Source organism: Martes martes, assembly GCF_963455335.1.
Source record: "Martes martes genome assembly, chromosome: 17".
NCBI classification, from domain to species: Eukaryota; Metazoa; Chordata; class Mammalia; order Carnivora; family Mustelidae; genus Martes; species Martes martes.
In genome coordinates, this window is record NC_137905.1 from 56,232,806 (window position 1) to 56,249,668 (window position 16,863).

General features: G+C 60.1%; 1 protein-coding gene across 1 annotated transcript; it reads left to right on the plus strand.

The window, feature by feature from the left end:
• The first annotated feature begins 2 nt into the window (after nucleotides 1-2).
• On the plus strand, nucleotides 3-15,169 carry PRPF31 (pre-mRNA processing factor 31). The gene is made up of 14 exons (XM_080827885.1): nucleotides 3-145; nucleotides 2,613-2,797; nucleotides 2,898-2,958; nucleotides 4,945-5,028; nucleotides 5,811-5,908; nucleotides 6,830-6,936; nucleotides 8,301-8,470; nucleotides 10,247-10,404; nucleotides 11,533-11,622; nucleotides 12,591-12,718; nucleotides 12,792-12,864; nucleotides 13,310-13,438; nucleotides 13,530-13,628; nucleotides 14,770-15,169. Exons 2-14 carry the CDS (start codon nucleotides 2,621-2,623, stop codon nucleotides 14,893-14,895), a joined length of 1,500 nt encoding a protein of 499 aa, XP_080684011.1. The 5' UTR covers nucleotides 3-145; nucleotides 2,613-2,620; the 3' UTR covers nucleotides 14,896-15,169.
• The last annotated feature ends 1,694 nt before the right edge of the window (nucleotides 15,170-16,863 follow it).

Consider the following 16,863-nt stretch of genomic DNA (forward strand, 5'->3'; position numbering starts at 1 on the left):
AGGCGGCCGAGAATGACGCGGGGCGGGAGCCAATCAGAGCGCGCCTTTGCCGCGACGCCGGCGCGAGAGTCAGACGTCATCAGTGAGCGTCGAGCGCTGTTCGGAAGCGACTTTCCCTAGAAACGGTCGTGCGAGGCTGGGAGAGGTGCGTGTGAGGGAGACGAGGCGAGGGCGGGAGGCCGGACTCCGGGGTCCCGGGGCGGGCGCGTGCAGGGAGAGAGGCAGGCCTTAGTAGGTTGGTTACGCGGAGGTCCTCTGTGCTCTGCAGCGTCCGGGCGCTGGCGGCTCCGTGCCGCTCGGCGCCGTGCCTGGTGCCTCGGAGATGGGCTTAGTCGGGTAATGATTATGTAATTACAGCGGCCCGGACGCGCGGGGCGCCGGGCTGCGTCCCGTCCGCAGCGGGAACGCGGGAGGGAGCTGAGGGCCGCGGAGGGCTCGGGGGCTCCGGGCGTCCCGGCGGCGGCGCGGCCCGAGAGGCGGGCTGGCCTGCGGCGAGCTGGTCGCGGGCGTGGCGAGCCGTAAACCGAGGGGGCAAGGCCCCTGTTCCTGCAAAAATGTCCTCCGAACGGGGAGGACGCGCCTTTGAAAATGTTAGAAGTCCGGACAGCCTTAAGTGTCGGGACGAACGAAAGGGCTCCGAGATGTGTTACCAGCGGGTTGGGGTCTGGTCCGGGGCTCAGAGACGCACGCGGCGGGAAGCAGTGTTTGCGCCCCTGAGGGATGAGCAAATCACTCAGAGACCTGGAGAAAGAGCGTGACGTGGCGGCCGTAAGGACTAGATCGAGCCCTTCCCTCCTTCAGCAGGTGATTTTTCGGTACCAGCCACAGTGCTAGACGTTCCGCTAGATGTGAGGATGTAGCTGTGAGCAGACAGATGTGGCGCCCAGGTCTGCTGACCCTTGAGTGGAAACAGACAGGACATGCACAGACACCGAGTGTTACATGTATGGGGAGCGCCCTATATTCTGTAAGGAAAGAGGGGCGCCTGGGTGGCTCCGTGGGTTAGGCGTCTGCCTTCGCTTCAGGTCGTGATCCCAGGGTTCTGGGATCGAGCCAGGTATCTGGCATCCGGCTCCCTGCTCAGAGGGGAGTCTGCTTCTCCCTATGTCCCTACCCCTTTGTGCTCACTCTCGCTCTCAAATAAGTACAAATGTAAATAAAGATAGCTTTTCTCGTGCAGAGAAAGTGAGGAGGCGAGTTTCAGAGAAAGGCACATGTGAGACCACGCAGGTGCGTTCAAGAGAAGTCAGAGTAAAGAGGATACTGCGTCCAAGGGAGGGAGGAGGGTGTGAGGGGAAACTGATCTCATAGGGACAGCTGGGCACCCAGGGGTCCCAAACTCCCACTTCAAGGGCCAAATCCGTCCTGTAACCTTTCAGGTTCGGCCTGTGCCGTGTGTGGTGGTCTGGAGGGTTTTAGTTTTAGTTAAATTATCCATTTGAATAATTACGAGGAAACATTGAAACTAAGAGATTCTACATAAAAATTCGGAATTTCTTGAAGAAAGAAGAAACCTGGCACCATGCAACTGATGGTCTCCCTTGCAAAGCAAGTCCGTAGGTGTGCGTCAGCTGCGCTTTTACATTGGTGGGGAGTTCTCTGCTCTCCCTGTTGCCCAGCCCCCCAGTGTGCTTCGCTCCACAAATCACCCACGCGAAGTCTCTGTCTTTACACTTCAAGAGAGGGTGGTGTAGAAGGGTAGGAAGTGAGGAATGGGGTTTGTTTTTATGAAAAATGGAAAAGAACAGGAGGGAGGACAGTTTTCTCATTTAAAAAAAAAGTTAAGAGCAGTAGGGAGGATGGTAGGTTTGTACCTTGTTGAGTAGTCCTTCTCATTCTTTTTTTTTTTTTTTTTTTTTTTAAATATTTTATTTATTTATTTGACAGAGAGAGATCACAGTAGACAGAGAGGCAGAGAGAGAAGCAGGCTCTCCGCTGAGCAGAGAGCCCGATGCGGGACTCGATCCCAGGACTCTGAGATCATGACCTGAGCCGAAGGCAGCGGCTTAACCCACTGAGCCACCCAGGCGCCCCTAGTCCTTCTCATTCTTTTCCATTTCATGGGACTCAGAGAAAATACTCATTTTGTCCAGCCCCTGGAGTCGACGAGGAGGCTGCTCACGGCCAGAGGGGGTCAGGCTGGGGGCTCTAGACGTTTTTAGGCCGCACCTGGTTGCCCTGATGGCTGGGGAGATCAGTATTTTAGGACATCTGTCATTCATTTAGGGCCCAACGGTTTGGGGAAGGGGTCTCTGGTATAGGACAAAAAAGGGTCTGAGGCAAGGTTCCCATCTCATCAAGGGGAGGATGTAAATTTTTTAAGTCTTAGTGAGGTGGTGGCTTGTGGGGCATCCTGTGTCTTTTCCAGTGGAGTGTGAGACCAGTGAGTGGTGTGAGCTGGTGTGAGCTGTGACCGGAGACCACGTGCTTCTGGGAGGTTTGCTCACGGAGCGGTTTGGTAGTTACTGGGCACCTGTTACGTGCCAGGCACCGGCACTGAAGAAAATGTGCATGAAAATGCTTGTGGGGTCGATCCAGGAAGGACCAGGCCCTTCTGGCAGGGAGAAGCCCTTCTCATTAATGAGGGGGGACCCTGCTCTCCCTCCCCATAGGCCTCGGCATGTCCCTGGCAGATGAGCTCCTGGCTGACCTTGAGGAGGCAGCAGAGGAGGAGGAAGGAGGAAGCTATGGGGAGGAAGAAGAGGAGCCAGCAATCGAAGATGTGCAGGAGGAGACGCAGCTGGATCTTTCCGGGGACTCGGTCAAGAGCATCGCCAAGCTGTGGGACAGCAAGATGGTGAGCCGGCTGCAAAGAGAAGCTGCGGGGAGGGGCGATGTGTGCGGCCGCTCTTCCCGCTCCCAGTCCCGAGTTCCGACTCTCTTTCTTCCCTGAACAGTTTGCCGAGATCATGATGAAGATTGAGGAGTATATCAGCAAGCAGGCCAAGGCTTCGGAAGGTACCTCTCCCCTCCCGCTCCCCCTCGCCCACCCAGCCCCTGGGCGCTCTCGCTGCGCGCAGCTTTGAAAGTTCAGTCTCTCGCTCTCTCGGCCTTTTGGAGAGCCCACATCTTCTCCATCCCAGCGCAGGCTTCTGCCCGAGACGACGTCGTGCTGTAAGGCCGGCACTCCTTAAGTCCACGTTCGGTGCCGAGTGCTTACTCGTGGCCTTAGGGCTCACCTTCCGGGCTTCGCGTGCCTGGTTAAGGATCCCGCCACATCCGTAAACCACTTGTTCTGCTGTTTATTTCCCGTTTTCTTTAAGTCAGCGTAGTCTTTTCCTTCAGTTTGCCTAAGAGGGGGCGTCATTGCTACCGTGAATGGAAAACTGGTGTCTTTGGTAAATAGAGAGTAGCGCTCCGATGTGCAGTTATCAGACCGTGAGCTGCGGGGGACGCTGGGTTGTGTCTGGAGCGTCCGCCCAGCTCTGGGCGCTGCTCCTGTCGCCGCCCGCTCTCGACGTGGTGGAGCTCCGGGCTGGAATTCGTTAGCAGGTGTTGTGGGCACAGCTGCGGTGTGGTCAGAGCAGAGTCCCGGGCAGACCTGCTCTTTCCTTCCTTCCTTTAAAGCTTTCGTGAGGTGCCCTGCGGCAGGCCTGTGGGGACACTGGGTGCCCTGGGGAATCCGCCCAGCTCTCTGCTCTCAGAACGGTCGGGATCTGGCAGAGCAGACAGCCTGGGTCTGGACAGTTGTGGGCAGTGCCTGCTGGGGTGGGGGAGTGCGGGACACGAGCTGCTAGGTGGGGGCTGACCCTGCCTCAGAGGCTAGGAAGAGCTGATCGCTGAAATGGGCTTTGAAGCATGAATACACACCCCAGGCCAAGAACAGCGGCCGTACGCCCTGGCGAAGGGAGCTGTGTGTGCAAAGCCTCACTCGTCTGGAGTGGCAGAGGCGGCAGTCCGGAGAGCTGTGGGGAGCGGAGGAAGGGAAACTCCCCCTGATGTCGGGGCAAGCTTCAGGTTAAGTCAGACCTGATCCCACCTGGTGTCCGGTCGGGGAGGTAGACACAGAGCATCTCCGGTCTGGGTGGCGGCTGTGTCTACTGGATGTGGCCAGAGTGCCCCGGGAGCACAGAGGAGAGACCCCGAAAGGAGGGAAGGATCCTGAGGTGCCGCTGAGTCTTCATGACGCAGAGACATTTGAGCCGTCAGGGTTACAAATGGGGCCCCAGGGCCAGATCTCAGCTCTGTTGTCTGCCAGTTCTGTGGCATCAGGCCACGTCCCTCCGTTTCTCTCTCTGCTCACTGGTAACACCAGCCTCCCTAGGTGGTTGTGGGAGATCAGGGCAGTACCCGTAAGGCTGCAGGAGCAGTGGCACACGCAGTAAGTCGTGTGTTTTGGCCACTGTGCCTATGGCGCCCTCAGTGTCGTCGTCATCGTTATGATTGTTGTTAAAACCTGGAGAGGAACTTCTCAGAAACAGAGGTGAGGAAGGGATGTGCCAGGGAGTGGGAACAGAATATGCAGAGGCCCAGAGGAGAGCGAAGCAGCGCCGAGTGCCCGGGCACTACAGCCCTTCCCGGCTGGCCTGCGATAAGACGGGGGCGTTTCGAGAGCGTGGGGCTGGGACAGTGCCGAGGCCGTCGGAGAGAGAGACCGCAGAGCCGGACAGTCAGCAAATGGCCAGGCACTGTGCTGGGCGCCGGGGGCGTAGCCGTGGGAGACACGCAGTACCTGTCCTCACAGGGCTTCCTTTCTGGGGGGCTTGACCCTCAGCCTGAGTGGATGGGGAGCCCCTGGAGGGGTTAGTCCTGGAGTGCGATGGGGTCATGTCTCCACTGGCCTGAAGGGGAGCGATGGGAGGTGGGCTGACATGGAAGCCCCACTCCAGGTTTTGTCCTCAGCCCCCAGCTCCCCTCCAGCCACACGCCGCTGCCCTCTGACTCCCCCAGCTGTGGGAGCCTAGATACACACACACCCACCCAGGCGGTTTGTCGTCCTCACAGTGATGGGACCGGTCGAGGCGGCCCCCGAATACCGGGTCATCGTGGACGCGAACAACCTGACCGTGGAGATCGAGAATGAACTGAGTGAGTTCTGGGAGAGTGAGCAGACACGGCCCCGTGTGGTGTCCCTCACCTCCTCCTCCCGTCCCCAGGGAGGGGACAAACAGGATCCTGCTGGCCTTCCCCGGGGTCCTGCCCCCAAACTCCTAATACTAGTTCAAGTCCAGGTTCAGCTGCTGTAACAGAGCAGCCTGAATAAGAAGGAAACGTGCTTTCCTCTGATGCGAGAGTCTAGATCAGGCTCTTTCTTTCTTTCTTTTTTTTTTTTTTTTAAGATTTTATTTATTTATTTGACAGACAGAGAACACAAGTAGGCAGAGAGGCAGGCAGAGAGAGAGAGGAGGAAGCAGGCTCCCTGCTAAGCAGAGAGCCCGATGCGGGGCTCGATCCCAGGACCCTGAGACCATGACCCGAGCCGAAGGCAGAGGCTTTAACCCACTGAGCCCCCCAGGCGCCCCAGATCAGGCTCTTTCTGTCTTGTTGACCTGCCACCTGTGTCAGGCCACAGGATGACTGCCTGCCTCCAGCCATCACTTCCACATCCCCACCAGCAGAATGGGAAAGAAGAGGAGGGCACAGTTCTTTACGGGGGTGACGTGGAAATTGCACGTGTCACTTGAGATCACATCTCGTAGACCAGAATGATCTCACGTGGCCACATCTAGCAGAACGGGCTGCTGGGTGTCTGTGAGCCCAGCTGAATTCAGGGGTTTGGTTACCAGAGGAGGGAGGGGGGATGGGTGCTGGCGACAGCCAGCAGAGTCTGCCTGCCCTCATCAGATATCTGCCTTCCCCGTGTTCCTTAGATATCATCCACAAGTTCATCCGGGATAAGTACTCAAAGCGCTTCCCTGAACTGGAGTCTCTGGTCCCCAACGCACTGGATTACATCCGCACGGTCAAGGTGAGCAGAGAGAGGTCAGGATGCAGGAGGAACTGAGTCCCCTGGATCGCCCCTCATGTGAAGGTGGGAGGTGGGGCAGAGAGCAGGTGAAGGGCTCAGAGTGAGGCTGCCCGGGGCTCAGCTGCCTTCCTCGTTCTCTTGAGGCCAGAGATACTGGAGGGGATGGGTGGTGGGTCATCTGCTCCAGGCTTCCCAGCAAGAGACAGATGGAGCCTGGAAAGGATGTCCTCGGGACTCTGCCCCACCTCCAGTGCCGCCGCCACTTCCCTGGATGGGTCTCCCAGGAAGGTCTGCGAGCTGCTTGAGGCCGAGGAAGCAGGGAGGGAGATGAAGGGGTCCCTCGTGCCACCTACAGTGGTTGGAGCTGGTGGCATTTGAGTCGAGATCTGAAGGTTGATGCAGGGGTAGCTGTGCAGAGATCTGGGGGAAGAGGTCACGAGTACCAAGACCCTGGGGTGGTCACAAGCCCTGCTGTTTTCAGAAAGGAGGAAGTGACTGGCAAAGTTGATGAGGTCGGGTCCCATATGACCCCAAGGCTGTGGACCTTCTGGGAAAGCCATGAGAGGGTCAGGTGCTAGTGAGGGCGGGGACAGCAGTGAGGAGTCTCCTGCGTGAGGCTAGCAGAAGGTGTGGATGGCTGGGGGGCCTACGTGCAGTGAGGCGGTGTGGTCAGATCGGCAGCCTCAGTTGATGCAGGCAGCAGGTCTGCCCGGGCCGAGTTTCTGAGCGGCCGTGCAGGGCAGATGCTGCTGATGCTCTGAGCAGTGAAGTCCCTGGGACTGGGAGGCAGCAGGCACCCTGTGTATAGTCCCTAGCTGTCCCTGTGTCCGCAGAAGAGACCCAGGTGTGTGCAGGAGCAACAGAGCTTCTAGGGCCTTCCTGAGTCTCTGCGCCTCCCCTCTGTTGCCTTTTCACCCCTAGGAGCTGGGCAACAGCCTGGACAAGTGCAAGAACAACGAGAACCTACAGCAGATCCTGACCAACGCCACCATCATGGTTGTCAGCGTGACCGCCTCCACCACCCAGGGGTGCGTGCATGGGGGGGAGAAGTCACCGGGGCCCCTCAGGCCCGTCTAGTGGCCAATGAAGATCTTGGGGTCCTAGTGACACGGGTGTCCGTCTCAGGAGGGCGGGTCATTTCTGTTCCTCACGTGTTTGATGAGGGCCCGCTGTAAGCCAGGCACCGGGCTGGGCCTGGCTGTGTTCAGAAAGGAGGAGCCTGGGGATGCTCAGTCAGCGAGGGGCCTGTAGTCAGGACCGGCGAGGCGGAGGGCAAACCCACAGTAGAAGCATTTGTCGCTGGCACGCCACCCCTCGCTGGAATGAAGGTGTCTGTGAAGGCAGGGAATTTGTGTTGGCCGTTTGGTCTCTACCTTCCCCTCTGGCATCTGTGCCCAAGAGGAGGAAATGTCTGTAACCCCAGAGCAGAGTCCAGTGGCATGGAGACCTCCTCCCTTGGGCTGCCATTCTGCTCATTGAGTAAATGCTGACCGAGCGCTGAGCACCGTTCTGAGGGCAGAGATTAGAGAACTCAGCAGAGCAGAGGCTGCCCTGCCCACGCTCCCGTCTAGGGGGAAGCAGGTGCACACACAGGTCGAAGGCTGGCGGGCGAGTGTCAGAATGCAGACAGGGTGCCGAGGGGCGTGGAGCACAAGACGAGGGGGACCTGTCCTCTTGGGCCGGTGGCTTCCTGGAGGAGGTGACGGTGCAGCCTCAGGCAGGGACCAAGCTCTCCAGCGGGAGAGCAAGTGGGCTCCTAGCTTGCCACTGCTGGGGGCAGCCTTGAGCATCAGCCCACTGGGCCTTGGTTGCAGGGGCCTGCGGCCGGCTCCATGGTCCCTCCTCTATGCGGCTTACAGCAGATGGGGTGAGGGAGGGAGGGGTACGGCTGGGTCTGGTTACCAGCTCTGTGGCTTCAGGCCAGTCCCTCACCATCTGGGCCTCGGGTCCCTTCTCAGTAAAATGACAGCAATAACAGCCCCCCTTTGTGGTTTTCTGCCATAAGTACTCGCCCAACATCTTCTGTGTGCCAGGGATGCGCTGGGCATGCTGCTGAGGGTCACACAGGTGTGGGGCCCCTCTCCTGGGGCCAGCTGGTCTGGCACGGAAGTGGGCGGGACATGGAGAGGCCTTACAGAGGCGTCGTTGGTCAGCAGTGGGCTTCAGTGGCCGGCAAGGCTGAGACCTGGAGGAGGAGCTGGCAGGGGCACCTGGGAAGGCAAGGCCCAGGCTGGCAAGGTGCCCCCTGAAAACCAGGATTCCCAGCAGCCCTTGCTTCCAGGCCTCAGGGCCGTTGGCTGTGCACACAGCTGGGGGGACATGGGCTGCCGTGCCAGACGGGACACCCCGGGGGGGCCGGGGTCTGACCCAGCCACGTCCCTCACCGCCGCAGGCAGCAGCTGTCGGAGGAGGAGCTGGAGCGGCTGGAGGAGGCCTGCGACATGGCGCTCGAGCTGAACGCCTCGAAGCACCGCATCTACGAGTACGTGGAGTCTCGGATGTCCTTCATCGCGCCCAACCTCTCCATCATCATCGGGGCGTCCACGGCCGCCAAGATCATGGGTGAGGCCCGGGGCAGAGTGCGGACCCAGGGCTGTCCTTGAACAATGCAACCTTGGGGAAGCCTCGTCCCTCCTTTACAAGATGGGGCATCTGGCCCGGGCCCTCGGCACCGTGTCCCCCTCGCCCTCGCCCCTGTGACCCCTCCTAGAGGTCGTAGAGGTCAGCTGCCCTGCTCTTCCTGCAGACATGCGGGGACAGGATGGTAGCCCCGAGCCGGGCTGGACTGGACAGGCTGGAGGAGGAGGGAGCGTGGCCGCTGGAGAGGCTGCCCCCTCGGCGGGCACGTCCCAGCAGCTCCCGGTTCCGCACAGACGCCTGGGCTGCCGGCACTGGCAGCGTCAGCTCTCTGGGCCTCGGTCTCACCCACGAGATGGGGACCGCAGTCCTGACCATGTGTTAGGAGTGAGGTGGGCGCTCCTCCTCGACCCCCTCAGAGCGCCTCTCGCGCTCCTCGCGCCTTCAGCCGTGAGAGTCTTCAGGGGAGCTGCGCACAGCAGCCGTGCGGCTTTGCTCCCGCCCTTTGCTTCGAGCACCGCGGGCAGGGCGGGCAGGGGCGGGCAGGGGCTGAGCTCCCAGGTTCGCGGTCACACGGTCCCCGAGGCTGGGAGGCCGGGAGCAGCGTGTCAGCAGGCTGGGCCCTGCGGAGGCCCCTCTCCTCGGCTTGTCGGTGGCCGGCTGCTCCCGTGGCCTCCCCTCTGCACGTCTGTGTCCTCAGCTCTTCTTCGGAGGACACGGGGCGTCTGGATCAGGGCCCGTCTGCTGACGTCCTTCCACTTTAATCACTTTAATCACCTCCTTCAAGTCCCGTTTCCAAACACGGTCCCGTTCTGCACTACTAGGCGCAGGGCTTCGACGTCGGAATCTGGGTTGTAGCTCAGGCTTGGGTGACCAGCGTGTGCGGGGTTGCAGGGTAGAAAGAAGCAGAGGTTTCAGGGCGAGATAGACTCAGGTGTGGGTCCTCCTTCCCTCCTCACTGACCTCACATCTTTGGGCAAGTGACGGCATGTGCCTCGGTTTCCCCGGGTGTGATAGGGCTTTGCTACTGCCCTATGAGTGCTGGGCGGAAATCAGGGTGTGGGCCAGTTCCTGCGTTCCTTTGTATTTACAAGCTTCTAGAGAGGAATCTGCTTCTGGCATTCTCCAGCTTCTAGAGGCTGCTGCATCCCCCATCTCCTGTCTCACCTCCCCATCACTCTCCGCCTGTCTCTTCCACACACCCTTCACGTGATCGTATCTGCAAAGGGTCGCAGGTTGTGCAGGTTGAATCAGAGTGTGTGTGTGTGTGTGTGTGTGTGTGCGCGCGGGGGTGGGGGGCGTGTGTTTGATGACACAGTCGACCTCGTCCTTAAAAACACCCAGTGCAGGGCCTGGCGTGCAGCAGACCCCCATCAGAGGCGGCATTTCTAGCTGCAGTTTCTCTGCCCCCAGCCTGCAGACGTGCTCACGGGAGCCCGGGGTGATTGATGCTAGGCCCGTCCTCCAGGTGTCCCCGGGGTGCTGGCAGCTGGTGGGAGACACAGAGCAAGGGCCATGCGGCTCTGCAGACTCGGGGGGTGGGTTACCGTTGGGCTGACTCCTTGCTGTGCATCCTCAGGCCGGTGGTTTCACCTCTCTGAGCCTCTTCCATATTCTCCCTCTAAAACGGGATTTGTCAGCCCTCCTCGGCAGGGCCAACTCGGGAATTCAACCAGAAACACACACACACAGGCCCGCGGCACGCAGTGAGCCCCCAAATAAACACCCTGGGCTGCTCTGACATCCTCCCTCCGGTTGCAGGGGTGGCGGGGGGCCTAACCAACCTCTCCAAGATGCCGGCCTGTAACATCATGCTGCTTGGGGCCCAGCGAAAGACGCTGTCCGGCTTCTCGTCCACGTCCGTGCTGCCGCACACTGGTTACATCTACCACAGCGACATCGTGCAGTCTCTGCCCCCGGTGAGTCCCCTCCGCTCCCCACGTGGCTCCCCGTGGAGCTTCCGCCGTGCCCGACCCAAGCTGGGGACCGTGGTCAGGAGCTCAGACGACAGGGTCGCACGGGGCATCGGAACAAGGATGCTGGGGCCGATGTGTCAGGGTTGGGGTTCTAGAGCTCCACTTAACAGGGCAAAAGGCATGAGCTCTGCGCCTCAGTGTCCCTGTCTGTCAAATGGGAACAGAGCCTGCCTCGTGGGGTTGGGATCAGGACTGCTACAGATGGAACTCTTTTAGGCTTGTTACACTTGCATGTAACAAGCAGTGTCAGCATTAGCTTGCAAGTGGCAGGGGTCCCCACACCGTCACCCCCTAGAGGGATGAACAGACTCCAAGCCGACCCACCTGGGTTAGGGCTTGCGGTCGTGAGAGGACAGACTCACATCAGCCAAGGGAGGAAGCACGTGGGGCAGGGCCTGACGGTGCCACCCACCGCACTTCCAATTGTCCTCTCCCTGTCAGGACATGTCACTCCTGGCCTCCACACCTGCCCCCAAAGAAGCCTGGCTGAGCCTCAAAGTCCAGAGTCTACACTGGGGCTCACTTGTGCAGACGTGACCGGGTAGCCCAGGTGGCTGAGCTGGGCTCCAGGTTGAGACCCCATTGCCCAAAGACCCCATCTCCAATCCCATGGTTGGTCTCTGCCTTGTCCAAGGCCCCCAGGCTAGCAGAGCTCACCACCCAGGGGCTGAGGACCGAGAGCCGACCTCAGGGCAGGGTTACAAGCGCTCGCTGCTAACTTCGTTATCGTTACCAACTAGATGTGTGGCTGGGGGGTTACGTGTACCATCTTTGTGTGTCTCAGAACGTGGGCCACCGACCTTTCTGCTACACAGGTGGATGTTTTCTGTCTTAATCACTGTTTTTAGCATGTGACCGTCTTCTACCTGCAGTAAGGCGGCTGTCTCTGCAGACGGCTTCCGGCTGTTAACGATAAGCTTGGGGAAAGAAAACCGTGATGGTGCTGATTTGGTGCCATAATGCGCTATTACAGTGACACGTGGTGGGAAAGGTGGTGGCTGGGGTTTGGGGAAAGCTCGGTGCTGGCAAAGGGAGCCTCCCGTCAGGTCTGCCCCCTCTCCACTGCTTCAGGATCTCCGGCGGAAGGCGGCCCGGCTGGTGGCCGCCAAGTGCACGCTGGCAGCCCGCGTGGACAGTTTCCATGAGAGCACGGAAGGGAAGGTGAGGCGCGGGCAGGCGTCCGTCTCCGTGGGTCTGTCTGCTCTACCAGCCTTGTCGTGGTGCAGTTTACTTGTCTTCCTTGGCGGACTTGCTCCATGAAAGCGGGTGTGTTTTCTGTCTCGTATGTTGGTGCTCAGACACCCAGCCTGACACAGCGTTCGGGCTCCGTCTCCCCCCGCCCCCGCCTTCTCCCTCTCCCTTTCTCTTTCCCTCTCAACCACTGGTCGAGGTGCTGGGGGGACAGCAGTGAGCCACTCAGACCACAGCCCTGCCTCGGCGGCATTCACGCTCTGGCCAGGGGCGGGGTGAGGAGATGGGGGACACCCCTGGTATGTCCAGGGTGCTATGTAAATGCTGAGATGGGATCAGAGGGTCCTAGGCTGGGGAGGGAGAGTGGGTGCTGGGTTAACCAGGATGTCAGGGAGGGCATCTCTGGAAAGGTGAAGGTCATGTACTCAAGTGAAGCTAACAAGCAAGTCAGGTGAGTGTTTGGGGGAAGGGTCCTAGGAAGAGGAAACGGCCAGTGCAAAGGCCCTGGGCCTGGCGCACAGCAAGCTTGGAAGAGAAGGGTGTGGGAGGGGGCAGGTCATGCGGAGCCTATGTGCCCCGGAGAGAGCTCGGTTATCAGCAGAGGTGCTGATGGGGGCCGATCTGGGGTCTTTCCAGAAGAAAAAGCCCAGTGGGACAGAAACCACGGAGGTGAGGCTCCCAGGTGACCCCCTTTGGCCACCTGTGCAGGCCAGGGCTGAAGGCTGGGGAGGAGACACAGGCATTGCGTTTGGCTGCTCGTATCCCCCCCATCAAGGAGATAGTCATGTGAGGGGTGCAGGGGGAGGTCTGAGCCCGAGACCTGAGCGTGAGGTAGGACTAAACCCCGACAGCGGATAGGGCCCCTAGGCCTGGGGACGGGCACGACGCTCCGGCCGACGGCGGGGCGAGGCCCTGAGGGACCCTTCTGCCCTCCCCAGGTGGGCTACGAATTGAAGGACGAGATCGAGCGGAAGTTCGACAAGTGGCAGGAGCCGCCCCCTGTGAAGCAGGTGAAGCCGCTGCCCGCGCCCCTCGACGGGCAGCGCAAGAAGCGAGGCGGCCGCAGGTGGGCCCTCAGGACCACGGGCTGGGAAGGGGGGGGCTCGCGCGCCCAGCTGACCCCTGCTGCCCATCCCCAGGTACCGCAAGATGAAGGAGCGGCTAGGACTGACCGAGATCCGGAAGCAGGCCAACCGCATGAGCTTCGGAGAGGTCGGGCCCTTAACCCTGATGCCCCTTTCGCATTTCTTCCTCTCTGCCGGGCACCACCCCACCTCCAGCCTCTCCCCCACATCCGTGCCCCCTGCAGGGACCAATGTAGCACTCAGTGCCCGCCCCGTCCCTCCCCCCAGCCTTGCCTGTCTGTACGTGCCCATCCCCAGGCTTCCCCTGTGCTGTCAGTCTCGCTGAGCATCATCCTGGTGGTCCTGCAAGAACGAGCTCAGATGCCGTTTCGCCAGCAAGCCAGCTTTCCACTGTTGAGCCCCGCGCGCGTGCCCGCGCATGCACACGCGCGCACGGAGCCACACACAGCCCCTCTCGGCTGTCTGCTCGGGGAGTGGTAACAGGACCGTGCTCACTGGGCCCCTGCAGGCACCTGAATCGGGTGACCGCCTGGGCATCTGGTGAACTCTGGGATGCCTTGCTCTCCTGCCAGATCGAGGAGGACGCCTACCAAGAGGACCTGGGCTTCAGCCTGGGCCATCTGGGCAAGTCGGGTAGCGGGCGGGTACGGCAGACACAGGTGAACGAGGCCACCAAAGCCAGGATCTCCAAGACACTGCAGGTACGGGCCTGGCCGGGGTGGGCCCGGGGTGGGGGAGCTCCAGGGGGAGAGCCTGGGCCCAGCCCAACCCTCCCGTCCACTCCCCCCACAGCGGACCCTGCAGAAGCAGAGCGTAGTGTACGGCGGGAAGTCCACCATCCGCGACCGCTCCTCGGGGACCGCCTCCAGCGTGGCCTTCACCCCGCTCCAGGTACTAGGCGCCGGAGTCAGGGGGCCCGGGTCTGGGCGGGCTCCTCCTGGCTTTCTGCGTGGCTCTGACCAAACCCCTCCCTGGGCTCTAGTTTCTTTGCCTCTGAGGCAGGCACATGGAGTTCCTCTTCGGGCTGTTGTGGCTGGCGTTTCAGGGAAGGCCCTGGAAGGCAGAGCGCGGTTCCTGGTGCTCAGGCTCATGGGGACAGAAGGGAAACGTCATGCCTGCAAGCACAGGCTGGCTTTAGGATCAGGCTGGGACTGCGGGTGACCAGTTGTTCCCTGTGACCTGGAGCTGGCTCAGCCCCTCCCTGAGGTGCTTGGTGGTGGGGACAACCTCAGGGTTGAAAATAAGAAAGGTCATACCTAGCTGGCTGGGACAAGGAGGTCCCACCCAGCCACTGATGCACTGGATGGAGCCGCTGCGTCTGTCCGTCTCTCGGCTCCCCTGAGGAGGGCCAGCGTGTCCCACATGAGCTCGTTCGCTCCGTGAGCAAGGGTGTACTGAGCTCCGAGCACCGTTGCAGTCGCTGGGGATAGAGCTGCAAGCACGAGACGGGAAGCCTTGCCCTCTTGGAGCTTGTGGTGTGGCAGGGGCCGCAAGTAAGATACGGAGCCTGCTGGCAGGTGGAAAGTGCGTGGAGGGGAAAGGGAGTGGGAGCACGGTGGCTGGTTGGAGTCGCCCAGGAAGGCCTCAGCAAGGAGGTGAGAACTACCCGGGAAGATACTGGGAATGTTGCCAGCTAGCGTGGGTCTACGTCACCAGTGGTGTTGCTATGGTTTGTGCTAGGGCCGCAGGCAAGTCACTTAGCTCTGTGACTTGGTTTCCCTACTCAGGAACCAAACGTGGTCAGCTGTTCTGAAACATTGGTATTTTTAAAATCACTTGGATGACTTGTTAAAAATTCAGATGCCCAGGTCCTCCCCACTCTCCCCCGATCCCAGACCCCTGGAGTCAGAATCTCCCCAGGTTTGGGGCGGGGGCAGTTTGGTGAGTGGTCATCTGTTCTCACATTGCCCTGGAGCCCAAGGACAACTGAGAAGGGCGTCCTGCACATTCCACATTCTTTCACGGGGTGGGCGAGCCTTGTCGGGGGCTGGCCCGTCTCCCTACCCCATCATCACCTCCCCTACCTGCCCAGGGCCTGGAGATTGTGAACCCGCAAGCAGCCGAGAAGAAGGTGGCTGAGGCCAACCAGAAGTATTTCTCCAGCATGGCTGAGTTCCTCAAGGTCAAGGGCGAGAAGAGCGGCATCATGTCCACCTGAGGGGCTGCACCCTGGGGGGGGCTGACCCTGAAGCTGCGTAGACCCTGCCCTTCTGAAGGGATCGGGTCGGGATAGGGCTGGGAGGGTCGGTCCTCAGCCTGGTGCCAGGACTGTCCGGGGCGGCTTGGGAGGAGTCCCGGCCCCCCAAGCACCAAGACTGCTCCCCGCTGCAGAGCGGCAGAGCCAGTCTTCATCTCGCCTCATCTTTTGTATTTTAACTAGGAAGGGAAGATACTTTTGGAAAAAGTGCAATTAAAAGCACATTATCAGGTTCTGTTCTTGGGAAGTGATCATTTGTCAAATGTGTGACTGGAGGAGTCAGAGCTGTGGGGGTTGGGGGCACAGATCCAAGTGGCATCTGGGCCTGTCACAGATCCCAGGAAGAGCAGAGCCCTCTCTGTCTCCAGCCCGCCTGGAGAACGTCATGTGTTCTAACACCCAAGGGATGCGGCTGCTGAAAGCCCCAGCTTTGTGAACAGGCCAGCCTGGGCGGCTGTGGTGTCAGGTGAGTGGCCTCGCCTTTCCAAGCCTCCACCCCTGACACAGGGCCACCTTCGAGGATGTGAGAGGTGTTGGGCTCCTATCAGGGGCCAGTGTTTGCAGGGCATTCCCTGCCCACCCTGCTGTGCCAAGCCCTGATGGGGCCAAGCAGACGGCCTCCCTGCCGGCATGGACACAGTGCTCTAAGAGTTCCTGCCAGTGCTCTGTCCTGGGACTGGGGCTCAGCCCAGGTCCCCTTTGCTTCGCTGGAAGTGCAGGCTGCGGGGCTGGTGGCCTCTAGGCAGCCGGGGACAAGGTTGTAGCCAGGGGCTGTCCGGAGGGCTACCCTGCAAGTGCTATTTCAGGAAGGCACCACCTGGGGGCCATGTACTGGGCTCTGGAGTGGGGGTGCACAGTGCACAGGGCAGAGCCCTGGTCACCGACCTGTGAGGCCAGTCGGCGCCCCCCTCAGTTGCCCAGGAGGTGGGTACGTAACCTACCCATGAGAAGGTGATGCCTCCTACCTCTGCCCATCTCCCATCTGCCGGTTCACGCTTTCTTCCTGGGGCTCTGGCTGGCTGCTCCCTGATGCCTCTTTCTGGGCCACTCCTGCCATACTTGATCCAAGTGTGCCTCAATCCAGGGCTCGCTTTGCACCTCGGCCACTCTCCGAATCTCTCCCTTCACATCAGAGTCTACATCACCTGGGAGATTCCTTCTAATGGCCACGTTACCCCAGGTCACTGAACTCGGTTTCCCCAACTTTATCCCTGAGGCTTTAGGTCAGCCATGTTGGAAAGTGACCACCTTGGCTCTCTCTGCTGATAGGTCTGCTGGGGAAGGGTGCTCTGTCCGCCACGCTTCAGAACCTCCACCTCCCTGGTGGGAGTCAGGAAAGGATCTGACTCACCTTGTGCCACAGTCCTGCACAGTCTTAGAAGAGATGCTCGAAACTTAGTATGCTTCAGGATTACCTGCGTGGCTTGTTAAAACCAGGGTTGCAGGGCCCAGGGTTACTGCTTCAGTTGGTCCAGGGTGGGAACTGAAAAGTTTGCATTTCTGGTAAGTTCCCGGGTGATGCGTTGGCTGCTGATTGAGATCTCCCTTTGAGAACCACTTCTAGAAAATCCTCTATCAGATAAGCTGCATGTTGGAATCATCTCAGTAGATTTAAAAATTACTTCTGGTCCCCATCCCCAGAAACTAAGATTTCAGTAGTCTAGGGTAAAAGGATGAGTATCCGGACTTTTCTTTCAAGCCACCCAGGTGATTCTGATGTGTGGCAAGTTTGAGAACCACTGCTCTGAAGCCTTGTGGCGCATCAGCATCACCTGGGACCTCGTGAGTCAGAATCTGCATTTTAACAAATCTTCAGACGGTTCCCGGGTGTGTGAGAGGCCCCGCCCCAGCCAGGGTCCGCACTTGGGAGGAGCGGTGCTCTGGAGGAGTGACTCTCCCAACTCCAGTGAGCATCGGGATCACGCAAGG

Coding starts and splice junctions, on each gene's coding strand:
- PRPF31 (XM_080827885.1), top strand. CDS start 2,621: ATGTCCCTGGCAGATGAGCTCCTGGCTGACCTTGAGGAGGCAGCAGAG. Junction 2,798..2,897: donor AGCTGTGGGACAGCAAGATG/GTGAGCCGGCTG, acceptor TTCCCTGAACAG/TTTGCCGAGATCATGATGAA. Junction 12,719..12,791: donor AAGAAGCGAGGCGGCCGCAG/GTGGGCCCTCAG, acceptor GCCCATCCCCAG/GTACCGCAAGATGAAGGAGC.